Below are 26,823 nucleotides of genomic sequence, written 5' to 3'. Positions count from 1 at the left end.
CACAGAAATATAGCCAAAAAGGGATTTTCTGAGGTTGAGATTGAGAATACATGTAATGTGAATAAGACTCAACTAGCATTCAGCGATTGCAAACAATCGAGTGCATTTTAAAGGGATCCGGTAACTTTGTCTTAGATCCTTACAAAAATATTTGATTTAGCTCATGCTGCAATGATAATTATAAACCTTTAGGTCAGTCAGGAACCCCATGACTTTTACAAGCCAATCGCCTGTCTGATTATCAAGATTTTTATGATTGAAAATTGAAATCAAATTTTGAGTTTGCCAAACGGTTTTCATAACATTACAGTCTATTAGGGAAAACGAGTATGGTAAAACCGGTCACTCAAAGGTTTGTACTTTTTTGAGGCACTTAATGATTATTTTGAAGCGCAATTTTTTAAGGGCTGCAATATTTCACCATATCACAGTAGGGCCATGCATCTCAGATTTAACATTGTCAAACGATGCCTTTAAAGAGACAAATAACTCCAACATCAATATTTACCAGCTTACTGAGGACACAGACGCACTTCTGAACAGTCCCTCTCGTCACATCTGCAGTCTTTGAAAGAAGATCCTAAATGAAATAATTGAAAATGAAGAGAACATTTTTATTCTCCAAATGGGAGACACAAAGATTAACAAAATATTTGAAAATGAAGAGGATTTTTGTTCTCCAAATGGAAGACACATCTGAAAAGAAGGGGATTTTTATCCTAAATTAAATAACTGAAAATGTAGAAAGCATATTTATTCTCCAAATGGGAGGCACAAAGATTTGCAGAATATATGAAAATGAAGATGATTTTTATTCTCCAAATGAAAGATACAAAGATGAGGTTTTTACATATATTCTTGTTTTCCCTTTTTAAACATTGCCTCCTAATATCATTTCATTTTCTAATTAGATAAATGGGCATGGTACATGTACATAATACCATTGTTACATGGCAGAAATAAATAAGAGCTTTGTAATATTGTGGCTATAAACCACAAACATTCAAATACAACATACATTCATACAAGCATTACTACATAAACTCTAGTGTAATACAAGCTTGTGTGTGGGAGACAGGGAAATAATTATGATCTTAAAGGGCAATCCATCCCTTGTATAATAACTTCTTTTTGTGAAAGCGGAAAATAAGAGAAACAGAGTCGGGAAAGCTTGAAATAAATCAGACCACTATCAAAAAAGTTATGATTGTATGAAATATGAAGTTACTGAATCTATGCAAACAGCAACTTCACAATTTAGTGACTAGATTGTGTTGTAGTCTAAAACGACTCTACAGTTTGTCATGTACAAAAATATCATAATTTTCTTTTCCCTAAACACCTTCTCCCTTGGGATATCAATCATAATATATTGTGGGATTTGTGGGTAGCATATTATCAAAGTTCTCTAGAAAGAAAAGACCCTCCTGGGTCATACATTTTGATAAATTGAAATTTTAGTCATTTTGTGTGTTGGAACAAATGGGAAAGTTTTCCGCCACTACCTCACACTGACATTACTGATTCAACCAATTTGAATTTCCAATTGGTATTATATTGATTACAGGTTTCGAAAATTCATAACTTTCTCATTTTCTGTTCAATTGCTTCTGTTATGTTTCTGAGTTTAAAAAAAAAAATTACCATGCTGACCTCTTCCAGTAATATTAGCTAATTAATGGTCAAGTAGTGTCCCTTACAAATTCAAATCCCTCATGAATGGGAGCTAATCCACTGTTAATCCCAAGTTAATTCAGTTTGAAGTTCTGATACATAGTAATTACATCTTTCAAAAATTCATAAATTTCTTATTTTCTGTACAATTGCTTCTCTTGAATTTTCTGCTATTTAAAAAAAAAAGAAGATTTACCCAGACTATTTAACCTCTTTCCAGTTATTAGCCTACCAGTACATGTAGTGTCAAGTGCCCCTTACAAATTCAAATCCCTCACGAATGGGAGCTAATCCCCTGTTAGTCCCAAGTTAATCCGGTTCGAGATCCCAATATTGTTCTTGTTCTTGTTCGCATGGCAGCAGGGCATGTACTATTCAAGGGGTGACTAGGGAACAAGGCATGTTTACAAGAATTCTCTTTCACTGCCCCTTGTTCGTAGGGACGGTGAATGCACAAAAGAGCTAGAAGCCGAAATCCCAGAGGGTAGTTCATTTGTAGTAGCTTGTGTTTACCCTTTTGGAGATTTGCTCAAAACATGGCTTAAGTTTGATAAAGCAATGAATAAAAAATCACAAGTACCTGCATGCATGTAAAGTTAACAACTAAATTATCCATACCCTTACCAAGTTTCGTAATTCTTGTGAGTATGTGAAAAATTAATTTGCCCTGATCTACTTTTCTTGAGAATGTGATACAGTCAAACCTGCTTTAGTGACCACCTGTCTACAACAAGCACATTTTTAGTTTCCCTTGAAAATGATTTCTCATTGAAAAATGTACTAAAGGAACCTGTCTACAAAGACCACTTTTGTGTTTCCCTTGAGCGGTCGCTGTAGACAGGTTAGCTTAATACGGTACGTCTAAAAGTATTCAACTTAAGGCCCTAATTCAACCATACAACCTGATATCAGGTTGATTTTTTTTAAATACCGGTACTAAAAGCAGAAATGAGAGAAACAAAAGTAAGGACAAATTTATTTGAGGATAAGAACATACTAAAGTTGTAATTAGTCAAACATAAATTGGAAACACAAACAAATAAAGAGCTGCTTGTACAGTAATGCACATCATTGCCAATCTTTGTCACATTGTCACAACTCTCAAACTTGGATTTCCTCAAATAGAACATACATGTACACTGAGCATTCATATAAGTATGTATTACACTATTTAAAGGGGAAGTCCACCCTGAAATTAAGTTAGTTTTAATAGGAGTAGAAAAATGAGAGAAACAAGTCAGTGAAAGTTTGAGCAAATTCCGATTAAAAATAAGGAAGTTAGGATTTTTGAAGTTGTGATCAATCAAACACAAATTGGCAACTCTATGACGTATCATGCGAGCTCAACTTCCATTTGCTCAGTACTAAAAAAATCTAAAATTTTTATTTTCCCTCAAGAAAAATTTCAACCATACATGCACCCTAAATATAATAATTGCAAATATGTTTCTATACTCCCCCTGCAAGGAACAAATATATATTCCGTCATCAATAACGAAGAAAACATGATTTTATGGAATATTATGCACAAAGCAAATGAAAGAGAGCTCGTATAATAAGTCACAGAGTTGCCAATTTGTATTTGATTGATCACAACTTCAATAATTCATAACTTTCTTATTTTCATTCAGAATTTGCTCAAACTTTCACTCACCTGATTTTCTTATTATTCTGCCTCTATCGAAACAAACTTATTTTGGGGGTGGACTTTCCCTTTAAACGCCTACATGTATATCGCCTTTCTGGTGCAATTATTATTTGTTTAGTGGAGTTATACAATATGTCACGGAAATAAATTGTGGTATCCATTTCAAATTGATTGCTACATGTGCATGTATCACATGTCCATTAATCTTTCATTTCCTCAAAGATGTCTTTATTTTCCTAAGCAGATATATGAAGTTGAATGTACAGTATGTGTGTAACTAAATATATACTCAGTGAGATTTCATGTGAAGGTCCACAATAGAAGGCATCATATGATACCAATCTTGAGCTTTAAAGGATAAGGTTAATTCTTACAAATGTAGATACTTGTACTGGTGTACTTATTGAAGAAATGATTTCCTTAACTAATGCCTTACAGTAGTTGCCTAAGTTACCATTAACTAATATGGACATAGTACAGCCTTGCCTGTTTACTTCAGGGGTGCTCATATTGGTTGACTTATTTATATGCAATTTATTTTGATTGGTAAGGTCACAAAAATTGGGCATGTTAAAGATTAATATAGAGGCATAGCTTGCAGAGAAAAGAGTCCCGCTAAGACAATTTTCAGAACACCAAGCTCTGTTATCTCAGGAAATACTAAAAACTTACAGGGTGGAATTCTCGAAAGTGGACTTACTTTAGTCCATGGTTTTATCCACCAACTACATGTAAGTGTGGAATGCCAAGTGTCCATATGAATATGATTTTGAATAGCTTAATCTGTCACTAAATTAAAATAAAATGTAATATCGGTAACATGATTAATAAACAACAATCTATATAAGTAATACGCTAAGGCTCCGCGGGGGGTGCGACGTCTCCGCGAGCCTTTGTATTCTATTGTTTTTTAATGAGATCGCCGACCGAAGTTGGTGCGGCTATCTCCTCCTGAACCCTCCCCTCGGGGTACCCATGCCCGGTGCCATCGTCCGCGGGAGAGTCTACTCTGTGGAATTGGCTATACTCCGCCCGAGGTCCTCCTCCGTGTCGACGTCCAGGGCGAAAACAGACGCAACATGCATAATGCAGGATATGCGTGACGACAGAGATACCTCATGGATATGCAACATGACATCCGTAGACACACGACCGATGACTATCCGTATAAAATTGTATACACAAAAATCGGTCGTAAAAAAAACTCGAACCATATTCCATACCTTACCTGGCTTACCATGTCGCACGCAAGTACGCCAAAACACGTACATTTTCGCAGTTGCGAGATCGAGACGGAGCGTAGGGCTCGAGTTTTTGGCGGTCGATTTTGTTTCGGTAGAAGCTGAATCTAGACCATGAACCACTAAACATCGCGAAACTGCAATCAATTTCCATCACGAATTCACGATTGCTGCAATATTATAAAGTTTCCATAAATAGAGGTATGAAATTAAAGCCTATTTTGTGATGTTGTCACCATGTTTACGTAATTTTGATAATCATTTCTTCAAAGTAAAGAAAATCAGACAAAATCACCGTAACTGACACGCATACAATACAGTGCATTGCCACTGTGTAGTGTGTGTGAGATGAGCTGAGTTGCAGTTGAAAGTGTGTGAGTTGAATTCGAGTCGAAGAGATTTGACACTTTGAAATTGTTATCTGTTGGTTTGCATCATTATTGCCGCGATTTCAATATAGTTTCGTGAATATATTTACGAAACCTGAGCTTAGAATTAGTAAAAGTATTACTAGACTCTAATGTCTACGTTTTTAAAAGACTGTTTGATTTTCCTGTGAAAATTTTACTTTGAAAAATGATTATCGAAATTCATGGTCAGAAATAATCACAATCTAGGGTCTATTATGTTACAGTTCTTGCATCAAATCAATGCATGAAAACTTAGTTATTGAACTAGAATTTTAAATAGGCAATTATGAAGTAGGAAGCCTGAAACCTAATAGCCTACTAAACAAATCTCAACAAAGTGTAGGCCTATCCTTATATGAATTAATGAAAAAGTAGCCCCAGAAAAAAGAGCCCCCGAAAATTTCCCTAAAATTTGAAATGGAGCCCCCGAAATGAAAAACTTAATTTTTTGCCTGCGCACCCCCTCTAGAATCCTGCGGATTTCCGCGGGTCCTGAGTTGAGTGTATATATAATATAGGCGTGGGGTCCACGGGTTTCAAGGGGCCATAAACCCCCAAAAGCTCGGGGGTTACGTTTTTCAAAGTTGGGGGGGGGGGGGGGGGAGAGATCAGATCGCAGCGAGTTGAGTGTATATATATAATATAGGCGTGGGGTCCACGGGCGTTCAAGGGGCCATAAACCCCCGAAAGCTCGGGGGTTTTAGGCGTATAGGGTCAGATGAGCATATTTTTAATACTTTATTTGTGACACTTGCGGGTCACTAATTGGCGTGGGGTCAATACGTAGAGTTGCGTAGTGTTGCGTAACAACTACGCTGGCCTACGTTACTATATGCTGAGGGATGGAAAGGGGTACGCAAGATGAACGAAAACAATTCAACCTGTTTAATTTTTTTCGCCAGCCTACGCATAACCTACGCAGGGACTATTTCCCCATTAATACGCAGCCTAATTTCTGCGTAGTCGGTACGCCACACTACGGAACTCTACACAGTTCCAGTGGCTTAAAGAATAACTACCGGTACAGTTGGATCGTTTTTTTAATTTTTATATAAGGCCAAATTAAAAAAAAAACATGTTTAGCTTCCTGTTTTTTCGAAAAATGGGAAGGAGGAGGCCCTTTTTTTTTTCTTTTTATTTTCTTTCAAAATGGCCGCTCCGTACATTTTTCCTGACATTCAGGCTATTTTTCAAGATGGCGGCCGATAATTTTTTTTTTTTCTTTTTTAAAATCAGAAATACATTTTAGCAGTGCTTTTCATGTTTTTTTTCTTTCAAAAAAAAAAAAAAAAAAAAAAAAAAAAAAACTTTTCAAAAAATTTCAAAAAAAAAAAATAGGAGGCGGCCCCCAAAAAGGAAGCGGGCGGGGACGCTTAACATGTATATTTCTTAATGGCCTGAATGGCAAATAAAGTTCTTGGTGGTTTTAATTTAGACAGTCTCTATATATCTATTTACACCCCCCGCCCCCCTCTAGGATCCCGCAGATTTCCGCGGGTCCTGCTAGTATAACTATGATATAATAATGTTATCATGGTAATTTAGGGACACCAATTATTCAAAAATATATTCATATGGACACTTGTCATTCCATACTTAGTCAGTGAATTAAACCATGGACTAAAGTTAGTCTGCTTTCGAGAATACCACTCACAGACTTTTTCAAAATACTACCCCAGAAAAGTTACTATCATAACAACGTGCAGATTCAGACAGAGCTTGACAACCAACCTGGGCTTTGATCTGTCTGTAGCAAGACACACCGTAGATTGTAGACTTGCACTCCCCTCTTCCTGGAAGATGAAAATATATGGTATCTGGAAAACAAAAAATGAATAAGAAACATGGTGACTGTCTAAGCATGTATACATGTATGTCTGTACAGCTTCTTCTTCTTCTTGCTTTCCTCCAGGTTTGGAGAACTGCGGAGTTGTATCCTTCGCAGATTGAGTAAATAGAGAAAAGACAGACAATATGATATAATAATAATAGGGGTACATACAGTACATGTACATGTAATGTAGAAGATCACAATGTGTGCTAATGACAGCTGCAGGAGCTGCTTTGTTCACAAAAGATGGTGTCAAGTGCATTTCTAGGATGAATGTTAGGGATAAAGAATAAAATGTACAAAAAGAGGTATCGTAATAAAGTTGTTCTGATACTTGACTGGAGATACATGTATGAAGGTCATCATCAGTTGAAGTTTTCATTCAGTGAAATCCCCTTTATCTTGTTTAACTTCCCTTTAAAAAAAAAAATTATTGTCAAACTAACTGAATGCCAGGCTGTGGATCGCCCTTTTAGAATTATCCAGTAGAGAAGTAACTGATAAACAACAAAGCTCATTACTGTACATTGTAAATTTTCATAACTGTGGGTCTACATTTAAAGTACACAAATTATACATTCATGTTTTAAGGTCCAAAGTCTTTATGAGATTGAATACTTGAAGTTTTGATCACAAATGAATGGAGTGTCCTTTACAGTCCACAATACAATAATACATCCATTTTTGTATGTACTTTGAATAAAGATAATTGAATTCATTTCAGCTTACACAAACTTCTAATCATGTGATTTATAGAGGATGTTAATGTAGACTTGTTACTGTTGCTAATTGCTATTTAATTTAACTCACTTAAAGGGTTCTTGCTTCATCTTCCATAGACCTCTTATCATGTGATTTATATAGGACGTTAATGTTAAAGTTAAAGACCAGTATTGGAAACACCCCAATTTCAAAAAATGAAATGGAAGCTCTTATTTATTACCAATCATGTGAAAGAATATGTTTTGAATAATACATGATGATAAAAATTTTGCTGGGAAACCGCCTACTAATTGATATATTTGGTAAATTAGTTTATCTATTGGTGTGTGAGAGATAAAAACGCATGTGTGCGTAGTCCCATATACATGTTTCTGTGTACAGTGCTTGTAACTTTATGAAGAGGCTGGGCCAAATTTCTTATCATTTTGATGATTCCAGAACCTTGCAGTACATCTATGCTAGATGATCAACCTTTTCTGATCGATTCCACAACATTTCTTTCACAATACAATCGCATGACCATAACTGGTCTTTATCTTTAATCTAGACTTGATATACTGTTGCTATTTAATTTAACTCACTTAAAGGGTACATGTATGTAATTTGAATAATAATAATAGAATTCGTTTCAGCTTCCATAGACCTCTAATCTTGTAATGTCTATCTAATGAAGACTTGATACTGTTGCTATTGAATTTACATGCAACTCAATTAAAGGATATGTAATTTGAATAATGATAGTGGAATTGGTTTCACATTCCATCTAGACCTCTTATCATGTGTTTTCTATAGGGTGTTAATGTAATCTAGACTCGATACTGGTGCTCGTGAATTTAACAATGTTTCAAGGATACCCATTGACAACTGTTGCCCTGCATGTTATGGGTTCCATATTGCTACAGTGCACAAAGTAGTTCTAAGCTATAAATACATGTATGTATGTATTCAATTTTTAATAAACATTATGACAAGTTTTAACATACGGTAGATAAGAGCATCTGGTATTGTACATTGTACAGCGTACAGTACATTTGTAGTTCATACACTGAATACCCATACATGCTTGTACATGTATATAATGACAGATTCTGAGTCTGACTTAAATTTAACTTTAAACAATAACCCTTTCAAAACAGGGCTAATTTGATCACATGTTGTTCTTCAGATTATTGAGCAGCAGTGTTTTTTTTTTCTTTTATCGCCACTAATAAAAAATATAATGTCTCTAAGAGGTTAAGAACAATACGTATGTGTATGTGTACGGACTTTGCCAAAATGTAAGAAAATTGAAGATTTTGATAAAAAAATAAACATTCAGAACCTCTCAATGTGTTGCCAATTTGAGCATTTTAAAATTTAAAGCTTATTTTCCTTTAAAAAGATACCTGGCATCAAACCCCAGCATGATCATGCAAGAAAAATGGATGCATTATATGCAGATTTAGTTGCTCTTGTTTACTCATTAATCTAGTATATGTATGTAAATATGTACCGTTATATAATTATTATTATTATTATTATTTTTATTATTATTATTATTTTTATTTTAATTTTTTTTAATTTTAATTTTTTTTTTTTTTTTAATTTTTTTTTTTTTTTTTTTTTTTAATTTTAATTTGTGGATTGATTTTCCTGAAAGTGTGAAATGGCAGGTAAATATGTTTAAATATAACTATTCTAGCTATACACAAGTTTTTTTAGTGTTTTGTAAAACCGTTTAAATGTACTATATTTTTAACCTGTACAGATGAATCATACACGACACAGTATAATATACTTTTCTAGAAATTAAAAAAAGGGGGAAAAGACAAAATGGACAAAGTTTGAGAGGGCCTCTTACTCACCATCTTCAAAATTGTGTGCCCCATCTGGCAGGGCAAGGAAAGGAAGATGCTTCCATTCACTGGGTACATCATGACTATCCTCAGGCTGGCCTTCAATTAGAGGTGGATACGAGAAATCCACCTGGAGAAGAAAAAAAAAAGATAATTAATGAGAATTATGAGATATTGAGTATAAGTTTGTTTATCTGCCTCACCTTGAAGCAGCACTTACACTGGAAGATGATGCCCTTGAGCCAATTTTGGCATCACTATTTGCCCAAAGCCCCCATGTGTATTAAAGCCTGTCTGTAATTGTTTGATCAGGAAGGATTAGACCACCCCGCTAGGTCACTAACAGGTGGCTATCTCATCAACTCAGCTCTCAATTAACATAAGAAAATGAGGATCATGGGGGACCAATGGGCACTGCTTAGGCATTATTTTCTATGTAGAGGCCTAGAGGGAGCAAGTAGTTTCAAGTAGTACAGTGGGGCTTTGATTTAAAGCCCTTTAAGGCATGTCTGCCCACTCGGCCCAAAATACCTAGCTCATGGTGAACTCAAACAATAATGATGAACAGAGCTTGCCCTGTCACAAAATCTTCTAGCATTTTTTTCTTATTGCTTGATCCAGTTGTACAGATTTTGTTTAAAAGCTGTGGGGTTTCATTCTTGAAAAGATGCCCTTCTCAAATTGAACGCCACCACCATATTACACATTTAACAATGTTTTTTAAAAGAAGTATACTGTATAGTTGAGCGAGCAAGCACAAAGAGATGAATTTTGCACTGAGATAGTGAAATGATATTCGAGAGGTACATGTACATTTTGTGAAAAAGACAATTGCGTTCGCTACCAAGTGTTTCCACTTTACCACTGAACAAGGGCTCTTTTATTAAGGGGAAGGAGGGAGATGGTAAACAAAATTGTGCTTCATCTCCTGTATGAGATCAAATCTTCCTGAAGACACTGCTGGCTAGTGAGAACAGAGCTATCAATATCAGTATCAGTCGTCGTTGGGGGTGGATCCTAAACTTGAACAAGTTCATGACTCACATAGGAGGATGACGTCCCTCAAAGCTGATTCATACTGACAGATCTGTCATTTTGGAGTTGACACTAGCTATATGTACTTGTCTGTAGTGCTGTAGTCAAACGTTTAACCGTCCGGTATCCGACCGCCCATGGCGGATTCCGTTTTCAATTGGACGGTTTCGTTTTCCCGTGTTTTTTTTTTTTTTTTTTTTTTCAAGTTTCGATTTATGCCCCTCCACCTGGCACTATGCCTGGCAATGTCTCCCAGCTCAGTAATCGGTGTGATGACTTACCACTTGGAAACTAGAACAACACTCCAATTTGTCTGTCATCTTGGTTTGAAAGTAATCTTTGTAATAGATCTCAATATATATTCATCCAAGTTTAACACATGGTGTACCACAAGGTTCTATCCTAGGTCCTCTACTGTTTTTAATTTACTTTAATGATCTTACACATTATTCTAAAACGACATTGTTACTATTATTTGTGACTAGTTCACAAGCACAAATCGGCGCCTTCAGTTAAATCACCTTTCTGCTTTTTCTTTCGGTTTTGACAGGCGGTTAAACGGAATTGGAGATATCCGTGATGTTACAGCACTACTTGTCTGTTCACACGGGACCATCATAGTTTTAAACATTCGGTTTGCAAAACCTCAACATTTTAAACAACAATCTACTATTAAACAATGACAAGGGTTCACACAGAAACAACAAATATTCAAAGTTTTAAACTAAAGCAGGGCAAGCATGCACTTAACCTATTAACTGGCGAAACCTTAAGTAAATCGCATTTGCAAGGCAAATATTACTTAGAGTGAGGACCCCCCCCCCCCCTTCCCTCTACTGCTTGTGGTTACCCCCCTAACTTTAAGATTGTTTGTGATTGATAACTTCTGGTAAACTTAAAATTTTATAACTACGAGTGCATCCACACTGTCTCCCGAACTACAATACATTGTGATTTTGAGGTTTAAAGCAACAACATAAACTTAAAGTTAACAGGCTTTCAGTAACAGTTTCATGTGAACCTAACTAAATATACACCTGTATGACAACTTGGCACCAACCGATGCACCCAGGTTGGTTGTACCCTGACATGTTTAATACATGTGTATAAACATGCCAGGATAAAAGTCTGCATCCACAGAGCGTACTGTTAAATCAGAAACTTTTATGATCCGACACTTTCATGAGTTTTAATACTGTCAGCCATTTTATGACTTGAATATTTTGCAAATTCTGAAATTTTCTATGCATTGATTCGACTTTGTAAAATAAAATAGAAGAATTTCAAGACCTGGAGTGGATTTAACCTTTACTAAAGTTTCAACTCAACAGTTAATATAGTATACCATTCAACACATTTTTAAAGTACGGTTCTCATTTTTATTGTTTGCATTGATAAATACAATGGTCCATCCCATCTGAAAGCCACCATAATTAAAGCCACCATAATTAACCCCCCAATGATTATAGTAGTTAAAAGTCATGCGCTATATAAATAATCTCATGAACTAACTCATACTAATAAAGCCCACAAGTGTTTTGCTTATGCAGTTGTCTTTCTCCTAATAAATAAATAAACCCTCTAAACATACAGGTACACGACGCCCCCTTGTCTATGCCAGAGTGACCTAGGTTGAGTTTATCAACCGAGAAGCGTACGGCGTAACATAACTCGCTGGGCTGGTAAGAAGGCATCATAGAAAGGACAGGGCCAGCGTGAGTTGGAACTGTGTGCGGATCGTGGTTTAATTTGAAATAATTGTTTGTTTTTATTTTTTGTAGACTATGACTAATATTATATTAAAATGAGATTGGAAAAAGAAAGAAAGAATTAATAATTTTACCAAGACATTAAAAGAAAGAGATGCGATGAAATTGGCAACAATAGTCAAATTTGACTAATAGCCATTATAATACCAAACGAACAACAACAACATGATTTTTAAATTCCAATTTTAAGAAAAGCATGATTTTTACTACAATCATTGCTTCAAGTTCATGTACACTGTAGCACTTATCAAATATCAATATAATCAGAAGTATACTACATGTAACTGCAAATATCATGACAAAACAAGAAACACTGATACAATAATAGAACAAGATAACAAAAATACATGTGTTGTAAGGAGGAAGATGGACCAATTGAATAACATTTTGGAAACCCCCTTATAATAAGGCCAAAGAGTCAAATGTACATGTAAGTCATACAATAAAATATAAACAATATAAATTTCACTTGTTCACAGAATTACAAGAACAAGAAAAACAAAATGTATGTTGTATAATAATATTCAATTTCTTAATCTAGAGCTACATGTACATGTATGTTTGAGCTTTCAGGCAATCTTATCTTCTGAGAAAGTGTTAAAGGTCTAAGGAGCAGGACTTCAGGTTCAATGAATATGTTTTTGCGAAATGCATCCAGCATCCCCAAAGCACAAAGGCCAACAGATTCAGGAAGTCACTTCCTTAATCCAATTACCAGTAATTATCTGTAACATGACAGTGCAAAATGCTATCAATTACTAGTTGTCGTTCCTATTTTTTTTTCTAAAGTAAAGGTTTGTCTCGACTCTTGACATGCTTGAGCAACCTCACTTTTAGTGATCAAGGTGAAAAAGGAGCACCCAGGGAGTTTGCCAAATTCAATGAATTCTATGCATGCATCTTACTACTCAGGACTACACTAAACCAATTGCTATCATCGTTAAGTCAGCATCAAATTGGCAATGGCCAATGCGAGATCAAACATTTTTGGGTACAATTCGGCTTCATGCGCCTCGAGTTTGCGGCAGAATGCAGAACCAACAAACTACAAAGGCAACATCGCCAACTGTATTGTCAATGTTAGCTCAAAATATCATCACTTCAAAAACACTGAGAAGGGACTGAAGGGTAATTACTTTTATCATGTTTATTAGATGATGCAAGGCGCCCATTGGTGACTGGTGATGATCGACTGGCCTGGCCTGGCCTGGTGCACATTGGCATTGCATTAGATGGTTTAGCATGATTTCACTTACCTGGCATCCTCGCTTGTGATGAAAACCAACCACAACAACATGTAAAATAGACCCGCAATCATCATCAGATTGTACGGGTTCCTTTACGTCTGTATCTTTGCAGCTACTCTCTGCCATTTCGCTCTCTGTCACTTCCTCTTATCCAAGATGGTTAATTTTTCACAGAAATCCAGCGAGTAACTCTACACATTCCAGATCAAGCTTTCCCCAACTTGTTTACATAATTTGTGTAGAATGTCGCGCGCTCGCGAATCGATGCGATGGCTCGCTCGCGGATCGCCAACGAACACTCGACAGCGAGCGAGCGATGCGGCGCAGCGCTAGCGTAGCCGACGTTGCTGACCTCAAGTTCGCTAATTGTTAATAATGTTGCGAGCATTTTTTCGCGTTACCAATTTAATCGCAGCATATAAATTCCAATAAAGTAACCATCAAACAATTATTATATCATATAATTTTTCAATATTAATTACAATATTTAATTTTTTAGTATTTTAAATGTTTTTAATTGAAATATTTTGTTACCATGTATTTTAAGTCCAAATAAATAGATTGATACTAAAATTGATCATGCTGAGATATAGATCGAGAATAGATCTAGGGAGATTGTAGGATCCTATCTTCCTTTATTTCCTACTGCAAGCCGAACAGGATTCGAGCCCGAGGCTCCAGCCTCCAGGTAAATACGTTGCCTCTTTTATTGTAATTTTTCATCGTCCAGGGCTTTGGATTATATGGATATTCAACCAGTCTTTCTATTCCTGCTGTAAAGATCTTTTGTATGCTATTAATATTAGTTTAAGTCTTAAGATGTAACATGTAGTCCCACCTGCCCAGTTCAACGTGAGCAAATTCTGAATTCGGAAGTTCTGTAGATCTAGATCTGTACGACTGGCAGTAGATCTACACCTTGTGAATTGTGTATGATTAATTCGATAGCATTACCCACACTTAGTACAGGAGACCACAGGGTAGATTAAATACTCTAAACTTAAGAGTAGGACTAGTCTAGATCTGGGAGTGCTAACAATTTGTGAAGATTCAAGAAGACTGTTTTATTATATAATTCATACAAATGTCATTTGCATCTTATTCTTAACTTCTTAACTAGACCTAAGTCTAACTTCTAAGTCAGTATTGTGCTCAAGTTAAACTGTTAAACTTAAACTTAAAGGCACAAGAAAATATTTATTATTTGAAAATGAGTTCAGTTCCTTTGGACACTGCAAAAACAAAGTGTCCATGTCCAATGATGTCTGCGCACTTATTCATTAAAACATACAGTTTCAACTTTCAATAGTTTGGGATTTGTATGTGTTTTTTTGTTTGTGCCCTATTGAATAACTTTTATTTGAATAAGATGACTTCTAGATCTAATAATAATAATGATAATAATAACAGTTAAAATTAAATTTTTCCTCAACTGTTTTAAATTGTTTTTTCCACAAATATTAGAATCCGGGCTAACTCGGCCCACGGGACTACTCGGCCCAGCTGGAAAAACTGGGCCGAGATGTCCCGACCTGATTAATCGACCGAGAGATACCAATGTGTATATGTTTGTGCTCTTTGTGACTTAATAATGCCCTTTCCAACCAAAATCTTTAATGGAATTGTGTTAAATGATACCAATGAAGACAATTTATAACTTATCTTTAGGTAAAATGACAAAAAAAATGACATTTCGGACAATTTACTCACAGCTCGCAATCCGCATTGCCGCACGTACATTAAATGTGCGTTGTATCTACTCGGACCACTGAAATTCGAGCAGTGTTTTTGTCGGTAAATCACTGCAAAAATATCATTTTTATCTCGTATGAAGGTCTATTTTTTATTCCTGACACAGATTTCATTATTGAGAAGTCGAATATAGTACATTTTAGACGAGATGGTTGATGTTTGTTCACATTCTTTCGTCCTGGCCGTAAATTAGCAGACTACTGCCTAGTGCTACCGCAGCAGCTCAGCTCAGTGTGCAGCTAGCCGTACAGCGCCGCCGGCCGGGTCGGCGGGGGAATTCACCTACTCGGCGCCCGTACCGGGCCGCTGCACTGCATTGCATGATTGTACTGCCCAATTTGATCGAGTGGTGCGAGTATAACTAATCAAACTAGATCTATATTTACTGTATTATCATTATTCATTCCGAGTAGAATATCCAATTTGATTTAGTGAGTAAACTAGACCTAGATCTATATCTACTGTACATAGCTACATCATTATCATATACTCATTCAGAGTAGAATATCCAATTAATGATCGAAGGAATGGAATTTTTCTTTTTTCATAATCAGATAATCATATTTTACTCCTAAAAGTTAAAGACTTGATAAAATAGCTAGATCTAACGTAAGGGCCTAGCCTAGTACTCTAAGCAGAGAAGTGAGCTGAAGAATCGCCTTCTTATTATTTTGGAGGGGGCTGCTTCAAAAAAATTCTACGAAAAGAATTAAGGTATTGGCTTCAAGTTTTTTTGTATAAATAATGCAGCCCCCACCACCCCCCCCCCCCAAACAAACAAAAAAAATCTCCTTTTTGTTCCCTTTTTCTGGGAATCAAAGAGATATATAAAAAGCAAAGCAATTAAGACATGATATTGCAATGCATGCCGGTGCATGGAGGGGCAGGGGCAGAGGCGGACCTCCCGGGGGGGGGGGGGGGCAAAGTGCCCCCCACTTTTTCAGATACCCCAAAAGTGCCCCTTTTTACATAGGAAAAGTGCCCCTTTTATTTTGTAAGAAGTGCCCCTTTTACATAGGAAAGGTGCCCCTTTTCATTTGACAAGTGCCCCTATTACTTAGTAAAAGTGCCCCTTCCTCCTTTTCACCTCTGACGAGTGCCCTTTTTTATTTTTGACACGTGCCCCTTTTCCTTCGACATGTTCCCATTTTCCTTTGCAATAAGTGTCCATTTTCCATTCTCATAAATCTTGAAATAATCTTGAATAAGTGCCCTTTTTAAGCTCTAGTAAGTGCCTCTTTTCAAGTACGAGAAGTGCCCCTTTTCACTTTTAATAAGTGCCCCCTTTACCTCTGATAATTGCCCTATTCAAAACTGAGAGGTGCTCCTTTTACTTTGACAACTTCCCCTTTTTTCCTTTGTAAGAAGTGCCCCTTCTCCTTTTAATAACTATCCCCTTTTTTAAACTCGGATGAGCACACCTTTCATTTTAACATGTGCCCCTCTTATTTTCTAATAAGTGCCCCTTTTCCTTATGATAAGTGCCCCCATTAAAAAGAAAGAGTTCCTTCCCCTTCTCATAACTGCCCCTTTTAAAAATCTGTACGGTGCCCCCTTTTCATTCAACAAATGCACATTTTCCTTTATTATAAGTGCCCCTTTTCATATCTGGTCAATGCCCCTTTTCAACTCTGATAATTCCCCTTTTAATAATGATACGTGCCCCTTTTCTTTTCTAATAAGGTAACTATCCCCTTTTCACCTCTTATAAATGCCCCTATCAAAATCTGATGGGTGCCCCTTTTCCGTCAACAAATGCCTATTTCCCATTTTCGTAAACGCCTCTTTGTCATCACTGGTGAGTGCCTCTTTTCAAGTGAAAAAATGCCTCATTTTCACCTCTCATAATATTCCATTGTACTTTGACACGTGCTCCTTTTCTTTTCTTATAAGTGTCTTATCCCTTTCGATAATTGTCCCCTTTTCATGTAATCATTAAACGTGCCCCTTATTTAAGGCGACTAAGAGTAATTTCGCCCAAAGTTTGCTCGCTGCGCTCGCTCGCATTTAAAGATGATATAATTATGTTACTTATCAAAGGTCTTTTCAGTCTTCCGTTATGAGAATGTGCTTATAACCCCATCACGATTGGCTTTTTTCCTCTTTATAAGATGTAATTTTTCGCACTGCGACCTCATAGATCTTTGAAATTTTTCATGCTCGCTTCGCTCGCTCGTAAATGCATTTTCAGACATCACACCCAACTGTAAAGTTTGATGCTTAAGCGATATCTTGTACGATGTATGAAGAGAAACAAATATTGAAATCATCCCTGATAATGTAATCACAATGTAGGGGTATATACCAATGCCTAAAAAATTGTATATTTTCACTTTGAGATTTCCCACTGTAGGTGCCCTTTTTTTTCTCCAGAAAGTGCCCTTTTTTGTTGGTGCCCCCCACTTTGGAAGTTGCTCGGCCGCCCCTGGGAAGGGGGATCTTAATTCTGGTAAGCCTTCTCCTGGACCTTTGGTCAACTGGTCATTAATTTAACCGTTCCTCAAATTTCTAAAAGGCAGCTGCCCCCCCCCCCACCTCCCATCCATCTCGGCCAGGTAAGTAATCAGCAACAGAGGCAAAGATCTATGAGCAAAATCAATTTTTATATTTTTTTTGGGGGGGGGGGCTGGGGGTTAACAGATTTATATCTGATATATTGTGTACCTGTATAAATATGTATACTATAAATAAATAATAAATGAAAAAAACAAATTTGCATTACCACAACGTGACATAAAATTAATACACGATTACACCTGCTTAACATTTGTTATTATGAGTCTGCTTGACGTCATCTTGTTGGAATTTGTACCTTGGAATCGTAAACAAATAATGTTTATTGTTATTATGTGTGTTTTTCAAACATATCCTCAATTTTATTTAATTGTTTTATCTTTGTTTATTTATTTAGGCTTTTTTTGCCTTGTAACTTGCATATATGAAATAATACGTACCAATACCACAACACAAGGAATGGTGTGGCGTGTCATCTGTACTGGTCTCTGCATGTTACAATTTTTTAATTTTTTTTTTTTTTTTTGGGGGGGGGGGGCTTGGGGTTAACAGATTTATATCTGATCTTGTGTACCTGTAAGGATCAAGATATAAGAAGCCAAATTTAGTTTTTGTTTTGAGGATACCGTAGATTGACTGGAATTGTTGTACAAACGTAGCTAGGCTTGTCACATGGAAACTACAGATATGATATGATGTGGGCACGGATTCAAGGAAGGAAAACTTTGTTTTACCTACTAAACTACTACTACTATTGCTACTTTGTACATTCCGGTGTATGGAAATGATTGCAGTTCAGTTGAGTGTTAATAAACAAAGAACCATGAAATTACCACATTGTCTCAAGGATCATATGTAGATATCTCTACAGTACCTGTATAAATATGTATACTATAAATGAATAATAAATTTAAAAAAAAAAAATTGTATTACCACAACGTGGCATAAAATTAATACACGATTACACCTGCTTATCATTTGTTATTTTGAGTCAGCTTGACGTCATATTGTTGGAATTTTTATCTTGGAGTCGTAAAAAAATAATGTTTATTGCTATTATGTGTGTTTTTCAGAAATGTCCTCATTTTTATTAAATTGTTTTAACTTTATTTATTCAGATTTTTTTTTGCCTTGTAAATTGCATATGAAATAATACGTACCAATACCACAACACAAGGAATGATGTGGCGTGTCATCTGCATGTTACAATTTTTTTAATTTTTTTTTTTGGGGGGGGGGGGGTGGGCTGGGGGTTAACAGATTTATACTGATCTTGTGTACCTGTAAATATGTACATACTATAAATAAATAATGAATTAAAAAAATAAAATTGCATTTCCACAACGTGGCATAATACATAATGGAGACAATGTTGATGATGTAAGGGATGGAGATGATGAGAGGAATGGAGACGATATTGATAATGAAAGGGATGGAGACAATGTGAGGGATGGAGATGATGAGAGGGATGGAGACAATGTGAGGGATGGAGAATTGGAGATGATGAGATGGATGGAGACAATTTTGATGATGTAAGGGATGAAGAAGATATTGATGATTGAAGGGATGGAGACGTCTCCATCCCTCCCGTCTCCATCCCTCTCACCATCTTGTCACCATCTCCATCCCTCCCATCGTACCGTTCTCGACTCTTAATCCTTATTCTTCCTACGTCCTCTTCCTGTTTTTTTTTTTTTCTCTTTTTTTTTTTTGGGGGGGGGGGGGGGGCGACCGCCCCGGCCACTGCCCCCCCTCCCCCTGGCTACGCGCCTGCCCCTCCAAAATAAAAGAAGAAGGCGATTCTTCAGCTCACTTCACTTACAGTACTACGCTAGACCCTTACGTTAGATCTAGCTATTTATCAAGTCTTTAACTTTTAGGAGTAAAATATGATTATCTGATTATGAAAAAGAAAAATTCCATTCCTTCATTAATCAAATATTCTACTCTGAATGACTAATCTACTAAATCTAGTATATGATAATGATGTAGCTACAGTAGATATAGATCTAGGTCTAGTTTACTCACTAAATCAAATTGGATATTCTACTCGGAATGAATAATGATAATACAGTAGATATAGATCTAGTTTGATTAGTTATACTCACATCACTCGATCAAATTGGGCAGTACAATCATGCAATGCAGTGCAGCGGCCCGGTACGGGCGCCGAGTCAGTGAATTCCCCCGCCGACCAGGCCGGCGGCGCTGTACGGCTAGCTGCACACTGAGCTGAGCTGCTGCGGTAGCACTAGGCAGTAGTCTGCTAATTTACGGCCAGGACGAAAGAATGTGAACAAACATCAACCATCTCGTCTAAAATGTACTATATTCGACTTCTCAATAATGAAATCTGTGTCAGGAATAAAAAATAGACCTTCATACGAGATAAAAATGATATTTTTGCAGTGATTTACCGACAAAAACACTGCTCGAATTTCAGTGGTCCGAGTAGATACAACGCACATTTAATGTACGTGCGGCAATGCGGATTGCGAGCTGTGAGTAAATTGTCCGAAATGTCATTTTTTTTGTCATTTTACCTAAAGATAAGTTATAAATTGTCTTCATTGGTATCATTTAACACAATTCCATTAAAGATTTTGGTTGGAAAGGGTATTATTAAGTCACAAAGAGCACAAATATATACACATTGGTATCTCTCGATCGATTAATCAGGTCGGGACATCTCGGCCCAGTTTTTCCAGCTGGGCCGAGTAGTCCCGTGGGCCGAGTTAGCCCGACTTCAAATATTATATGTATATTTATATTTTTATTTTTTATAATATATTATAGACCCTAGAGATGAAAATTGTGTGTTCATGCCTTTCATGTTTATTTATTTTATGTGTGTTTATGTTTGGATTTTTATTTTATGTGATTTTTTCCCCCGTTGTCATGGTTGTTGTTGATTATTTGTTACCCATTTTGTATCTTCTAACAATATATTTTTTTGGAATGTTCACTCAGTCCCCTAAAATCACTCCTGCAATGCATGAAGTCTAACCATAAATGGGCTAGGCTATTCTTAGGAATAAATGTGAATGATTGTTTAATTTATTTTATTTCTTCTTTCTCAGATTCTCAGTTACATACATGTATGATCTGTTGAAAGAGATGAGGACCTGAAGAACAGCCATGGACTCTACTTGGAGGACCTATTCCTACTCTACCATCCTCATTCTAGTCATCCTCTGTCATCTGGACCACGTCCTTGCTTCAGCCGGTGACCGGCATAAGGTGCACATGCACCTTCTTCGCTCGTGCCTCAATCAGGACTGTAGCACCCCTCAACAGCTGGAGAGCTTCTACGAGAACCAACCCCTGGAGCTGTGGATGCTTGGGTGGGACTGCACACACGAGTGTCGCTACCTGTCCATGTGGATGACGGTCGATCATTTGCTCCAGAAGGGTACCCCAGTTGCTGACATTCCTCAGTTTTATGGGAAGGTAAATAAAGAGATTAACTCATTACATGTGTGTTGTAGATAGATAGATAGATAAACTCATTCAGACTGGGGCTGAGAATAGAGAAGGAGAAAGAAGAATGAGGAAGAGGAGGAGGAGGAAGAGGAAGAGGTAGAAGAGGTAGAAGAGGTAGAAGAGGTAGAAGAGGTAGAAGAGGAAGAGGAAGAGGAAGAGGAAGAGGAAGAGGAAGAGGAAGAGGAAGAGGAAGAGGAAGAGGAAGAAGAAGAAGAAGAAGAAGAAGAAGAAGAAGAAGAAGAAGAAGAAGAAGAAGAAGAAGAAGGAGGAGGAGGAAAGGGAGAAGGAGAAGGAGAAGGAGAAGAAGAAAGGAGGAGAAGAAGAATGTCTGATGATAATAATTCCTTGTCCTTTGATGATGGGAATGATTATGGCTTTAATCTATCATGCAGTGATGCTCGAGGCAATCAAATACTAACGAAACCCTTTTTGCTTGGTTTTCTGTCTAAGGGCTTCTATTTGAGTCACAACCTCACATTATTCAAGGAATCCCTAAATACCTGCAGGTGTAGAGATTCTAAATTGAATTGATTTGTAGAACACAGAAGATACATTTTTATATTTTCTTAAAACTATTTGAATGGTTATTTATTTTGTTTTACAAAATCAAAATCAACAAACTCTAATGTATTTTAAGGTAAAGCAATGTATTTTATTTTTTCATTTTTCAGTGGCCCTTTATCAGAGTATTTGGAATTCAGGAACCAGCATCAGTCATCTTCTCCATTGGCAATGGTTTAGCTCAAGTCTTCTATATTTACCAGCTGAGAAAGAGGGTGCCACATACTGCACCGATGTATTATGTTGGTCTAGCACAGGGTGGGGTAAGTACAGTAGTAGAGTGGTTATGAATGTTTGAAATACAAGATCATTAAGCCTATGCGAATTTCAAATTGGCATTTTGGTGAGTGGATTGTGGCGCAGTCGCAGATACCGGTAACAAAAATATCATTAATTTCTGTTTATCTCCTAAATGCCTTCTCATTTCGGGCACTACTCAAGATATATTAATTAAGCTTGTAATACAATGTAAAGCGCATACAGACATACCTTGTATAATGCGCTATAGAAATATAATTTATTATTATTATTATTATATTAGCATATTATAATAGGTCCTCTAAGGAAGACTCTCTGGAGTCATACATTTCGTTGTTTGTGTCATTTTGTGTTGGAACAAAAAGGGAAAGTTGTCTGCAACTACATCACAGATACATTACAGATTAAGCCAATTTGAAGAGCCCATATTTGTAGTGATTACAACTTTAAAAAAATGCACAACTTTTTGTTGTCCATTTTCATTCACACTTTTACCACTCTACTTCAAATTTTTCTGCTTTGCACTTTAGTAGTTTGCTATCAAGGTTGGATTTCCCTTTAATGACTTTTCATTTTGCTTGTTATTCTCTTTCCAACAGATTGCAATAAATGCCTGGATTTGGTCAACTGTCTTTCACTCCAGAGATTTACCCTGGACCGAGGTATGTTTTCTTCTTTCCTGTTCAACTAGGGAAATATAAGTATCGTTCCTGAAAAGACACCTTTAAATTGTAAAATAGTGCTGGAGGCTTACATATTTGTAGTTAGATAATGAGTCATACTTGTCTGTTTTAATTTCCACTGAACTGTACTATTTAACATTTGAATTGTATGATGAAAATAAGAGATAATGGCAGTAAAACATAGACGATTCTAAGGTTATGTATGTCCATGGCATGAATAGAATGATTATTGTTGACATCAAATTAAACAGATTTTACTCCCCTAACTAAACTAAATTTCCCCCCTTTTTTTCAAGCCAAATTTTAGAATCAATGAATTACTTTTGCAACCATGCTAGCGTTCTATGGTGTGCTGAATCAAGAAGTTTTATCTGTTGTCTGTTTTGTTTTCAGAAAATGGACTACTTTTGTGCATATTCTATTGTCATGTGCAGCTTAATAACATCATTAGTTAGGTAAGGATATATGAAGTTAATGTCATCACTCATTCTTTTAATTTCAGCAGAAATATAACAATTAGAGTAATGAACTAGTGCTTTAATAGAGACTTAAGATCTTTAAATACCAGTAATTAGAATCCATGTGAATTATTATTATCACTCAACAAATTGCAAAGTTGAACTGTGTTAGCCTTCACCAATGGACACGAATCACACAGTGTAAAGTAATACAAAGTTTTGGTATTTGGTCATGAATTTGGTTCAAATGAACATACTGGAAGCATGCGATTTAACAATGTTCAATGATCGTTGTCACAGTTGAAATCAAGTCTAAAGTGATGAAATTGTAAATAATAAACTCTTTATGTTCTCAAGACCGATAGTACTTTAACTTTAAAACAATTTTACTTGACTCCAATCAACCGATTTGCTATTCTATTATATATCAGAACTGCATATTCTGAAATTTTTCATGCTCGCAGCTACCATGAAATGACCTTAATTGCTATTTGAAATTTACTGGGAGCACCGAATTTCTCAAAAGCAGAAGTGTTTTAGGGGCTTAATTTACTATACATTCAATTTTCAAATTTTTCCTTAACTTTGCATTACTTTAAATGTTGAAATCAATTTGGAATTAGTTTGACAACACATAGCATTTTAAATGAAATTTTCTTGTCAAATTTAATCGGTAGATCAGATGCACCTTTGTCAAAGATTGATGTCAAATCTTAATCTTTCTTTCTGTGTGTGTGTTTGCAGAGTCTTTGCTGTCAGGGACAACAGTCTGAACATGAAAGTGGCCCTAGGAATCACGGCTGTTTCCTCTCTTTTCTACCTCAAACACATCTGCCATCTGGCTTTTGTTGACTTCAACTACGGTTACAATATGAAAGTCAATATTGCAACAGGTAAATTTATATGTTTGATCATCTTTGTGTAGAACAGGGATGCCAGTTTTCAGGCAATAGCCTGAATTCAGGCCCTGGCAAGTTATTTTCAGACCATAGTTTAGGCTTTTTTTGTGTACAAAAAAACTCATTCCAGGTGATTTTCAGGCCCTCTGATCGATTCTAACTGGCATCCCGGGTAGGACATACAATGCAACTAGACGAGTTCAAGGTTTTGCTCTTTCAATTTCCCATTTATTACCAAGTGTTCTGTAATTCTGCACATAAATTGACCCATTGTCTTTCGGAACCGGGAGTTCCCTGTGTTAAAGGGAAATATGATCCAAATAAACAACTACTCTAAAAGAAAACAGAAAAATCAGAGAAGCAAACTGATGAAAGTTTCAATTAAATCTGACTAAATATAAAAAAGTTCTCTCTCTCTCTCTCTCTCTTTGCTACAGCCATGTTCAATTTTGCTGTAATGGTGCTGTGGAGCGCCTGGCATATAAAAGAACAGCCCTATCTCTGGAAGGCCATTGCTTCCATTGTTAGCATCAACGTGTGTATCTCACTGGAGGTGTTGGACTTTCCTCCCTTCTGGTGGACGTTCGATGCACACTCTCTCTGGCATGCGAGCACGATTCCACTGGTTATACTGTATGCAAGGTAGGTTTTGAGAAGCATAGTTTTGTTTTGTCTCTGTCTCTCTTTCTCTGTATTATCTTAGTAATAATAGTAATAGGTCCATTTATATATCGCTCCTACTACAGGAATATAGAGTGGTGAAGTGTGACTTCATCAAAAATCTATTTTTAGAATTTCTCAATTTTTTTGTTCTCATTTTTCAAAAGAGCATCAAAAATAATGTCCAAGTGTCGAAAGCCAATTGAATATGTTAAGTATTGGCTGAGATATGGCCATCTGAATAAAAAGATTTCCTATAAGAGCTCAGTGTTATTTTGCTCTGGTTCGTAAAGTTATAAACCAGGCCTGGAACTTTAAAAAATAACCCTTTATAGATATTGTATAAATTGAACAAATCTTTTTAGAAACGTTTCTATATCCTCATGTATATCAGTTCAATGTTTTTTAGTATGACCTCCCTTGTTTCTTCCTTTCATTATGCAGCTACTTTGTAGACGATTGTCTCTACGTACACAATGCCAAAGGCAAGTTAGTGAAAGGCGCATGAAGATCCCTTGCTTCATTCTCTCTTCATTTTTGTTGTGGTTGAAACCATACATTTCAAACACCACTGTACAAAAGTCAACTGATTTCACTCAAAATCGGTACTTTTAGTGACAATTGATGACACCTAAATAGCAGTAAAATACATTTTTTTCAACTAGCTGATGTTAAAAAGAAAAATTCAAAAATTCAAATTGTAAGTCTAGTGTTAAATTTGACCATCAGCCACATCAGTTTTATTGTGTGCATTAGTATGCAATAGTGTGTGTGTGTGTATTTGTGTGTTATACCTGCCTCTCAGCAAGTATGCAGTGCTAGAGGTCAATGATACACATTAGCCTCGACTCTATGCTTTGCTGGAGTAATTGAAAACATCTTCTACAAGATCAACTCAAAAACAGATATCAGCAATATTCTGCTGCAGCATGTGCCATATATATGTGAAATGTTCATGTTCATGTTTTTTTAAATCATATCATAGAAGGTGCAATAATGTCAGTGTTTTTGTATGTTTTTTATGACTTAAATATTGTTGATTACCAAATTTTTCTCTTAATAGTGCCATGATGCTGTGTGTTTTTAATAATGATAATCAGTAATATTTATATGGTGCTTAATACCAATGTTAAATATATTACTCATTGCGGATATAGTATCAAAAATAATATCGCTAACGATATTCGTTTGTCTTGCAATGCATGGTCGACAAGGGATCAAAAGATCACGACGTTTCGTGCGCCGCTGCAACACTTCGTCAGGTGATAAAATAATAATACTAATGTTTCTAAGCACTGTAATAGTATTATTTATAAATGTTTAAAGATGTTGAAGGCTGAAGCTGGTACAATCATTTGATTTTTGTTTTCAATAGTATTAGGAAAATTTTGACTGCCCATTCCCCATGCGCTGTATCTTTTTAATTTTTTTTTTTTTTAATGTAATCCTCGGGCAGGCATTTTGATTCAACCTGCAAAAAAAAACGAAGGGGAAGGGAAATTGTGTTTTGGTTGCTACAAATGTGTATGTAACACATCACTGTCAGCATGCAAGCCTGCTGATATACCAGTATGTAAGATTTCAAGTGCAATGAAAAAGAATATTCAGGATCAATTAGAAATCGGAGCAATTCTCTTCTTTTTTGTTGTTGTTGGAACAATCTTCTACAAGATCTCAACTCAAAGACAGATATCAGCAATATTCTGTGGTGGAATTCTTTGTACAAATACCAAAAAACAATTCAATCCAATAAATTATTATGTTTAAATGTGATTGAGAGGATGCATTGGTGTCCCGGCATTTGCTCCTGTGACATATATAAGAGCTTTATTTGATTTGAGGTGTAGGGTTATGGTTAGGGTTGCAATTTGGTTTTAGGTTATGAGGTATAGGGTCAGGGTTAGGGTTGTTCTAGGGGTGTAGTTGGGTTAGGGTTGGTTCTAGGGGCGAAGTTGGTATAGTGTCAGGGTTAGGGTTTGTTCTAGGGGTGAAGTTGGGTTAGGGTTGGTTCTAGGGGTGAAGTTGGGATTTTGAGTAGTGTAGGTAATCGAAGCAGAGAAATTGTCACAAGAGCAAGCGTCATTGACCAATGCATCTGTCAGAAGGGGAAGGGGTGTGATATTGCCTTCCAACCTTGAAAAT

At 36.3% G+C, this 26,823-nt stretch overlaps 2 protein-coding genes across 2 annotated transcripts in view; one reads left to right on the top strand and one right to left on the bottom strand.

Annotated features, from left to right (window-relative positions):
- The window catches only part of LOC591009 (late secretory pathway protein AVL9 homolog), a 34,153-nt gene extending 20,368 nt beyond the window's left edge, over nucleotides 1-13,785 (bottom strand). Inside the window, exons 1-4 of the mRNA XM_030990323.1 lie at nucleotides 13,423-13,785; nucleotides 9,372-9,492; nucleotides 6,705-6,790; nucleotides 509-580 (exon numbers count right to left, since the gene is read on the bottom strand). Of these exons, the coding sequence (XP_030846183.1) occupies nucleotides 509-580; nucleotides 6,705-6,790; nucleotides 9,372-9,492; nucleotides 13,423-13,539 (396 nt within the window). The 5' untranslated portion in view covers nucleotides 13,540-13,785. The remainder of the gene's footprint in view (nucleotides 1-508; nucleotides 581-6,704; nucleotides 6,791-9,371; nucleotides 9,493-13,422) is intronic.
- Nucleotides 13,786-13,950: 165 nt separating this feature from the next.
- On the top strand, nucleotides 13,951-26,102 carry LOC582223 (post-GPI attachment to proteins factor 3). Its single transcript, XM_030990324.1, has 8 exons — nucleotides 13,951-14,101; nucleotides 20,760-21,129; nucleotides 21,834-21,986; nucleotides 22,581-22,643; nucleotides 23,058-23,119; nucleotides 23,867-24,015; nucleotides 24,459-24,663; nucleotides 25,126-26,102. The coding sequence occupies exons 2-8, from the start codon at nucleotides 20,818-20,820 to the stop codon at nucleotides 25,187-25,189; spliced, it is 1,008 nt and encodes a 335-aa protein (XP_030846184.1). The 5' UTR covers nucleotides 13,951-14,101; nucleotides 20,760-20,817; the 3' UTR covers nucleotides 25,190-26,102.
- Nucleotides 26,103-26,823: the final 721 nt, after the last annotated feature.

This window comes from Strongylocentrotus purpuratus, unplaced genomic scaffold (genome assembly GCF_000002235.5).
Source record: "Strongylocentrotus purpuratus isolate Spur 01 unplaced genomic scaffold, Spur_5.0 spur5_scaffold_19, whole genome shotgun sequence".
NCBI classification, from domain to species: domain Eukaryota; kingdom Metazoa; phylum Echinodermata; class Echinoidea; order Camarodonta; family Strongylocentrotidae; genus Strongylocentrotus; species Strongylocentrotus purpuratus.
Note: the sequence above shows the minus strand (reverse complement) of the source record. Positions and strands in the feature narration are given on the sequence as shown.

What these genes read in the sequence shown, in the direction of transcription:
- LOC582223 (XM_030990324.1), top strand. Translation starts at nt 20,818, where the DNA reads ATGGACTCTACTTGGAGGACCTATTCCTACTCTACCATCCTCATTCTA. An exon ending in TTCCTCAGTTTTATGGGAAG is followed by an intron (nt 21,130 to 21,833) that starts GTAAATAAAGAG and finishes TTCATTTTTCAG; the next exon opens with TGGCCCTTTATCAGAGTATT. An exon ending in GAGATTTACCCTGGACCGAG is followed by an intron (nt 22,644 to 23,057) that starts GTATGTTTTCTT and finishes TTTTGTTTTCAG; the next exon opens with AAAATGGACTACTTTTGTGC.